The sequence below is a fragment of the Erythranthe guttata genome, chromosome 14, assembly GCF_056151865.1.
Source record: "Erythranthe guttata isolate IM_541 chromosome 14, IM_541, whole genome shotgun sequence".
NCBI lineage: Eukaryota > Viridiplantae > Streptophyta > Magnoliopsida > Lamiales > Phrymaceae > Erythranthe > Erythranthe guttata.
In genome coordinates, this window is record NC_142546.1 from 2,554,908 (window position 1) to 2,563,863 (window position 8,956).

The window sequence follows — 8,956 nt, forward strand, 5'->3', positions numbered from 1 at the left end:
TTATCTTTCCTAGTTAGATTAGGATTCTAGGGTTTTATTCTCTTTAAATAGTCGTATTGTGCTAGGGTTTTATAATAAAGAGAAATAATAAACAAGAGTTTTCTTACGTTTAGTAAAGAAATCTTATGATACTCAAGAGATCGCATCAATTGGTATCAGAGCGAAGTTGCGATTAACACCAACGCTTCGTTAGCAAGGCAGCGATTACATCAAAGCTACGCTGGAGCAAAGTTGAGATCACATCAAAACTTTGTGAAAATCACGATGTCAGAAACAAGACGGTTAGAGCGATTGGAAAAATCCGTAGAGAAATTACGGATTAATTTTCAGAAATTGCTCGAACAAAGTCAAGGACGACGTCAACGCCATCACAAAAGCCGAAGGGACCGCTGCCCGTCACCGCCACGGCCATCGCCACCACCGCCACTGCCAAGCCTATCGTCGGAGGGAGAGGAAGAAGACGATGATGACTTTTTCGAAGAGCCCCAATTTTTTGTGAGTTCGCCGAAAGAAGAATTATGGGATTCAGTTGAAGTAATTTGGGATGAAGACGAGAAACCAACCAAGGAGAAGAACGAAGAATCACTAGTCTTAACTGAGGTAATTTGGGACGAAGATGAGGAATTAACCAAAGATGAGAAGGAAGAACTACAATGGATATTGGGAGATTTCCATGATGTTGAAAGGAAAAAAGACGAACAAGAATTAGTGATTGTGAATGAACCGGAATCTGAAAAGGTAATTGAAGAGGCTTATTTATCGGGAAAAATATTGAGAATCTTTCCAAAAGCTTTTAGGAGTTCGTTCGATCAACATAAACAGTGTGGTAAAGATCTTGATCGTTCATCATGTTTTTCGGAGTCAGAGTCGGAGTCAATCGGGAAGCAAGTCGATGAAGTCAAACATAGGTGGAAACACAAATTGACTCGAACCTTGAGGACAAGGTTCATTTCAAGAGGGGTGGTTTGATACGACATACAATTTAATATATTATTTAATTATTAGTTAGTTAGTATTTTATTATTAATTAATTAGAATAGTTTGTTAGGTTTATTATATACATAGCCGTGTGTTTAGGTTAGGAGAATTATTAAGTATTTTATTAGTTTAGGTAATTATCTTTTCTAGTTAGATTAGGATTCTAGGGTTTTATTCTCTTTAAATAGTCGTCTTGTGCTAGGGTTTTATTATGAAGAGAAATAATAAACAAGAGTTTTCTTACGTTCAGTAAAGAAATCTTATGATACAAAAGAGATCACATCAGGAGATTCTTCTATTATAAATACAAATAAATAAATAAAAACTAAAATTCGAATTAATTAACTCCGATTTTCTGATAATTAGCTGCTCGTGGGTACCTCCGATTTTCTATTATATTACCATATATTAGTATATATTATTAGAAGCAACTTTTTGTTTTACTGTATAATAACATGATTCTAATTAATTGCTAAGTAAGAAAATCAGACGTATTAATTAAGTTGCCAAAAGTATATGGACTTCAAATTTTGTTTTTTTAAATCTTTTACACCTTTCATAACCGAACTAATCGGATCGAATTTAGCAATTTGGAAATATTTGAATTTTGTTTAGTGAAATACTAATTCTAATTCCGTAAAAAAACTGGAAAAATTAAAAAAAAATGGAATAAAAAATATATTAGTATTAAAATTGGCTGAATTCAAAATTTTCATATTTTTGGTCACCCATAACATAAAATATATAATAATATTAATATTATAAGTACAATTTTCAGGAAAAAAAAATAGTAATTTTCGAAAATTAAAATTTAATTGGATGTTTTGTACATTTATATGTACATATATGTTATATATTAGCATGAAAAAAGGAATCTAATTAAGCTACATGGTTATTTGTGATCATATAGCTTTGAAGGATAATTGACATAATTTTAATTATTAAACTCTAAAATACTTGTGAATATTTGTTTTATATATTTTATGTGATCGACTCCTTCGACAATATTCGAGAGCGTTGCTCCGAACCGAACCCCACAAGCTTTCGAATCATCTTACATGAAGTTCATCTTTTGTTCCAGGATAAAATCCTAACAATTTTGAAATCCCTATTTTCGACACTAATCAAGTTTATACTATTTAATAAATTTGCATTTTTATTATAAAATAAAATTTTATTTTCTTAATTGAAAATCAGAATAGTCGTATTTTTATCCGATCCCTTCATAGTTTATACCGTTTACTCGAAAGCCGAAAAAACTAACAACAAATACTTTAATTTTATTTCAATTTTGTATAGAGGAACTTCAACTCTTAATACATAATACGCGATCGGTAGAAGTAAATCGTAACCCTAAATAACATATATGTTAACTAAACAATATCTAGGTTTAATACGCGATCGGTAGAAGTAAATCGTAACCCTAAATAACATATATGTTAACTAAGCAAACAAATTAAACAATATCTAGGTTTCGGTCGTCGGAACTTCAAAGCGGCAAACGGGACAATAGTGGCTAGTCCTCAGCCACTTTCCGATGCAATCTCCGTGAAAATAATGCTCACACGGCATTACCGAAACATCTTCACCGCCACCACCGGAGAAATCTTCTAGGCAAACGGCGCAAGTAGTACTTCCTTTCTGGTCGGGAGAATATTCCGTCAACGTCTTCTTGCTCAAGCTCTTTTCGATCCACGACTCCGCAGCAGGTACCATGTAATTATTCCGGTCGACCATCTCCTCCGCCGCGCGGCGGCAGATTAAGTCAAGATTCAAGGTCGCCGGGAATCTGACGATAACAACGTTGTGCTGAGGTGGCATGGACACCACGACTTCCCTCGCCTTCCTCACCGCGTAGTCGACCCACCGCTGCCTGATTGTGGGCGCCATGTCCGAGCACAGGAGGAGGAGATTGGTTTCGATGATCTCTCGTGTTTCTTCCCGGTCGAAGAATTGGCCGAGATTGAGGGAGACGGTGGTGCTTCTCTGGGGATGATGGTAGCATCTACGTAACTCCGGCTCGTCGGAATCTCCGTGAAAGATGAACAGGGAGGAAATCAGTTTGCAGGAAAACTGTAACACGACGGTGAATTGCGGCGGCAATTCGGCGGGCTGATCCCGCATGGTGGTTGAAGTTACGGCGTGATGATTTAGATAGCTGTTGAGATCCATAGTTCGTTCTAGAGAGAGAGAGTAGAGAAAGGAGAGAGAGAGAGAGAAGGGTTTCGATCGTTTGCAGAAGAAGAATTATGGAAGACGAAGTATTTATTTATTGACAAATTTATTAGTTTGTGTTGGATTTGGATTTCCTTGTGGGAAAAGAACTCTACTTCAACTAAATAATACTAAATCTTATTTGGTATTATTACCAATTACTTTCTTTTTAATTTAGGAAAGAAAATAAACAGATTTATTAATTGGCACTTTGCACCCTGGAATTACATGGTTTTGACGCTTTGCCCCCTTAATTTGTAAAAATAGCATTTTGCACCCACCAATTGCGAATTCCTTGGCACTTTCCACCCTCCTGCACTTTTTTGGCTAGAAATTCAAATTGTACGAATGGTTTGATCCAAACAGGCCTAATAAACAGAATTTTTTTCGGGATGTTCTATAAATGCATCCAAATAAACATATGATCAAAATATTAATGTATTTAGAGCCGATGATTGAATCCGCGAAATTGTTTTTCAACAAACCAAATACATTATTACGAGTACATGAACAATGGGGACAATCTTGTAATTAGATGGAAAAATACAGGGATTTCTTGACAGCCAGTCGGTAATTAACATAGTATTAGTATTTCCGTTTACCCCGACGAACCCGAATTATCTCTCAGACAATAAACCTGCAGCAAGGAACACCAAAGAGATGTTCAGATTTAATTTAACTACGTCTTAACAAAAAAATACTAATTCTAAACCTTTCATATATACGTACAATTAAACCTCAATAAATTAATATAATCGGGACTAACAAAATTTTATTCATTAAACGAAATATTAAATTATCGAACTAATAATTTAGTACGTTGTTACCGAGTTGGGACCGGAAGAAATTCTAATTCAAGTGAGGTTATTAAGTTATCGAGGTTCTACACTATATATATATATATATATATATATATATATATATATATATATATATATATATATATATATATATATATATATATATATATATATATACTGTTTATCGTCCCAGATGGTCGACGTAACTTTTCAGAGCAAGGTGATGAAATTTATCACTTTTATTTCTGATGCAAAACAGTAGGCAAATTAATATTACCATTGAGAGCAGCATGATAGACTCGTTTCTCTGCCAATCCGATATCTGATATTACTAAATTACCCTGCATCACAAAATCAAACAACTAATTAAATAGAGATATTTAGAAGGGATTAATTAACAACTAAACACAAGTTTTAAGAAAATAAAAGTACCTCGTGAGCCATCAGCCGTCTAACATTTTCAGCATAAAGCTTCGGATCTTCCTTTTCTTGTTCCGACGGATTATAAACAGGTAATCGCGTCACTTCGATGTAGTTTGCAAACTGACAGAGAAGATAAATCACATGGCGAACCTGCAATTAACATTTTTATTAAATCAGCAAATATCGTATAGTTGGTCAAATCGTGACTTGCATATTATAAATACGAGGAATCCTCAATCATAACAAATTTCGATAATTTAATCTTTTTATTTTTAAATAACTTTTCGGGACGAGAAAAGTGCTCACCCCAGAAATAGAGTCCCATGCAGGACTAAATCTATCGTACGGATATCTTAAAATGACGGGAAGTACCGGTGCCTTTGCCAAAAATGCACCGGTTTTAAACGGAAGTAGGTAATCTCCGTTTGTGGTTGTGCCTTCTGTTAAATGATCAAACGAATTATTATTAATTATACACGATTGTTTTTACCAAATTAATAAATAAAAAATGAGAGAATCTAGAAATGGTGTTACAAAGCACAACCTGGGAAAAGCATCATCTTCGGAGCAAACTTATTCATGTGAGCTTCTCGAATTCTTTCACTGACGACAACTGCAAAAACCAAACCATAAATTAACAAGAATGTTCCCGAGTGTTCAAATTCTTTAAAGTCGGGCAGAAAATAGGTGGACCCAATCTTACAAGTAAGAAATATTTTCACGAATTCATATTAATACAATAACAATTTTATTTTTTTAGGCTAATGATTCCAAATGGGAATTAGAGAAGGCTTTGTCAATTTGAGTCCACCAGGAAAAAAAAATGAATATCAATCTACAAGCCAGGAAAATCTAATTTCAATCTACTCTAGCCAAAATGAAGTAAATAAAATTACCAACCCGGAGAGTTGGTACCTAGCTTTTAAATTATGCCCCTCCCGCGTAGTTTCTCAATTTGTAACACGATTTGAATTTTAAAAATTAAATAAATAAATAAAATTTTGTTGGAAAAAAAAAACGTTAAGAGTACCTGAGGCCCCCTTGAAGTCGGACGATTTTAATTCACGCTGAACATAGACACAACCGAGACACTTGCTGTAATATGAAAAGAGGGTCAATAAACGAAACGAGAAACTGAGAAAAGAGTGTAAGCTAAGATATATAACAAGTTCAATATAGAAAGGGTCGTCATTCCATACAAAAATCCAATTGAGGAAGGTGATAAAGAAAACTAATTTATTACGATTTACGACGAAACCAATATAGAGTAACAGTCGTCGTTCTATTTGACATTCACAAATTCGTTTCACTTTGTAAAATATACTTATCACAGCAAACAGATGGAAACGACGACACTCTACGTAACAGACATATACAAAGTAGAGCAAACCAACCTTATAAGACCAACAAGAGGAAGTCTAGCCACGGATCTCTTGAGCAAACAGAATCGCAAAACATAACCAATACAAAAAAGAAAACATCGATTCGTGTAAGAAAAATATGATTCTTAACAGCATGTACGTAAAACAACAAGAACCAGTAAGATTTAACTAACCTTAGCAACAAAGCTCGGGAAAGACGAAGACATGTGATACAATATATCTATATACGATACATGATTCGATACAATAACGCCCGGTCTTTCTTCCTCTTCGGTCGTAAACTGAATTTTTTTTTTTTTGAAGCACAAAATCAAATGTAGTACATCTTAAACAAAATTGATTTGTTAATAATGCATTCTACTTGATCGAATTCACTAAACGTAATCGAATTCGAGTCCTACTCGATAAATTGTACCTACCTGCGTGTCGAATTGCCCATCAGCATTAAAGCCTCTGTTCGTTTCGCTAATCGAATAGAACCCGAAAACGAAAAGCAAAACCCTAGATAGAAACCTGCCGCTCTGCACAATCACCGCCCTCCGCCACCCGCCGATGTGGGCGTAATCTTCCTGCCCGCCGTCTTCCCTGTTGGGAGCTAGAAACGCGGTGCAAATCCGACAAATTAGATAGTAAAAAACCAGGATATACGCCGCCGCCGCCACTCTAATCGGCACCAAAAACACCACGGCGAACCCCAGTAGAAACTTCTCCGGCCACGGCAGCTCCCCCCGCCCCATTGTTCCGTACACGTCGCGGCGGACGAAGGCGGCGTACTTGTTCTCCATCTCCTCTTCGATGGTTTGGTTGGATACTGCTGAGATTGATTGGGGGCTTGGGGTTTCCGGGTCGGGTTTGAGGAGTGGGTGGGCATCGGATTCGGGTTGCACGGCGGCGGGTTTCTGAGCCTCGGATTCCATTTGTGGTATTCGCGGTTCAGTGGGCTGCTGCTGCTGCTCATAGCTGTTTTCTGTTTCAGCTGTGATGTGGTGAAGGAAAGCTGACGTAATCCGGTCGGAATCAACCTGGTGGCGAAGTGGAGTTGACGCGTGTAGGAAATAGGTGTCTTGGCGCGTGAATTTTTCATTGGTTAACAATGTTTGGTTTTTAATTTTTTTTTTTTTTTTTTACTTTTTCCACATAATAATTTTCTTTTTACTTTTTCTAGCTTAAATAAAATAAGTTATTAGATGTACACTAGATTGTTTATATCGTGGTGATTTTTTTCTGTCAATCCGAACATAATCATACATGCACTTATATCTACTTAATCACACCAGGTGGTTGTTAAACGTATATTTGTACATAATCACACATACTCACGTGTATATGTGCTTAGTAGGAAGTTATTTTACGACATTTACAGTCACTAACCATTCAGTGAAAATAATTAGTTGTAGTTACCAACTCTCATGTGCTTAGTGAGTACATTTAACCACATCAATAGCTAAAAATCACCGCACGTAGCATCTCACTCTCCATTTCAATAGAGAAACTATATTGTCGAATACATAACTACACCGAACACAATTACTTAAAAAAAAAGCTTAACACAATATTTTCCAGTTTCGTCCGACTAATTCTAAAGGCAAACGATATTCTCCCTAATTCATCTACTAGATAAATTCGAATGTGGTCACATCATCTTTCGAAAAATGTGTAATTTGACCATATGAACTATTTTATTTGATGAGACAACATTATGTCAAGTTTATTCTTAGCTTTTCACAAATTGCATATAATTAGCATCTAATGCATTGTCATATTAGTGTGCCCTTTCATACAACAATAGGGGTTATAAATGGTTATATATACTTATATTCGTGTATGGGTATATATGGAATATAATAACCAACAAATTTGATAAATTGAGAATCACACAAATGTCAAGTATAAGATACTCATATAGTCATATATAATATTATATATGGATTATTTGACAAAACCCCCTCATATGACATTTACTATTAGAGGGGATCCTTCTCTAATTTTAAGATAAATCCATAATTTAATATTAAATTTTATAATACAATTATACCCTTAATCAAACTAATACCTACATTATTTAACCCTAATCATACCGTTTCGTTCTCTCTCTGTCTCTCGATATTTGTTTCTTCCCAGCCACCATCTCTTCTTCTGATTTTCTTCTATCGGCGACGGAAAGGACCACCATTCATCTTCTCATTTTCTATGCCTCAACAATTAGATGATTTCCCATCATCCCCTTTGACGAATTCGTTTCACCGTCTCGAAGACGACCTCTGATCTGTCAGTTCTCTCTAAGGATGATGAATTTTTTTTTCGACTACCAGATTTGGAAATAGCTTTGTAATGATTTGTAATGATTTTTTAAAAAAACTGAAATGTTCAATAAGTTTACAGTGAATTTTCGTAATAGATAATGTTAATTATTTAATGGTTTTCGATAAGCTTATAATGGATTTTCGAATTCGTAATAGATAATGTTAATTATTTAGTGGTTTTCGATAAGCTTATAATGGATTTTCGTAATTAACTACGATAATACATAGTGGTTTTTGATAATTTTATAATAAATTTTTGTAATGGAATACATTAATTACATAGTGGTTTTCGATAAGTTTCTAGTGGATTTCAATTTGTTAAAAACTTTATTTTTTAAATCGAAATGTAAAAAGAGAATTAAAAAAAAATCAAAATTAAAAATCAATTTGAAAAACGAAATTTTTTTTTTTTAAGAAAATCAAAATTTTATAATTTTTTTTTTATAAAAAAAGCGCCAGAATAAAAATAAATTAAAAAAAAAACACAATTTAATCAAAAAATTTAAAAAACAAATTCTGCAAAAAAAAAAGGTCAAAATTAAAAAACAGAATCAAACAAACGTAATTTATTTTAATTGAAACGGTTTGAGATTTTTTGAGAGGTTTTAGGGATTAGCCGGATTTTAGGAGAGTTATTTTGGAAAATTAAATTAAATATTAAAATTCGAAAATACACTATAAGGGTAATATAAGTATTTTCCTATGGAAGGAGTTATCCGGAAAATAGGATTATTAATTGGACTTATCCCTCTTAGGAAATTAAGTGAGGGGTTATCTCATATAACCCCTATTATATATGAACAATGTATAATAATGATATGCCTAATTGCCCCAACCCAATGGGCCTACAAATTAT

At 34.2% G+C, this 8,956-nt stretch overlaps 2 protein-coding genes across 3 annotated transcripts; both read right to left on the reverse strand.

Annotated features, from left to right (window-relative positions):
- Positions 1-2,316: 2,316 nt before the first annotated feature.
- LOC105963321 (uncharacterized) lies at positions 2,317-3,222 on the reverse strand. Its single transcript, XM_012987713.2, has one exon. It carries the CDS (start codon positions 3,148-3,150, stop codon positions 2,446-2,448), a length of 705 nt encoding a protein of 234 aa, XP_012843167.2. The 5' UTR covers positions 3,151-3,222; the 3' UTR covers positions 2,317-2,445.
- A 392-nt stretch (positions 3,223-3,614) lies between these two features.
- On the reverse strand, positions 3,615-6,934 carry LOC105963377 (lysophospholipid acyltransferase LPEAT1). 2 transcript variants are annotated; one of them, XM_012987771.2, is made up of 9 exons: positions 6,217-6,934; positions 5,971-6,078; positions 5,810-5,847; positions 5,446-5,510; positions 4,960-5,028; positions 4,722-4,855; positions 4,425-4,565; positions 4,270-4,333; positions 3,615-3,829 (listed from the first exon to the last, which is right to left on the reverse strand). In XM_012987771.2, the coding sequence occupies exons 1-9, from the start codon at positions 6,712-6,714 to the stop codon at positions 3,810-3,812; spliced, it is 1,137 nt and encodes a 378-aa protein (XP_012843225.2). In that variant the 5' UTR covers positions 6,715-6,934; the 3' UTR covers positions 3,615-3,809. The 2 variants fall into 2 exon arrangements, with proteins under 2 accessions (XP_012843225.2, XP_012843224.2); XM_012987770.2 differs by lacking the exon at positions 3,615-3,829 and having other exon boundaries at positions 4,217-4,333; positions 6,217-6,864.
- Positions 6,935-8,956: the final 2,022 nt, after the last annotated feature.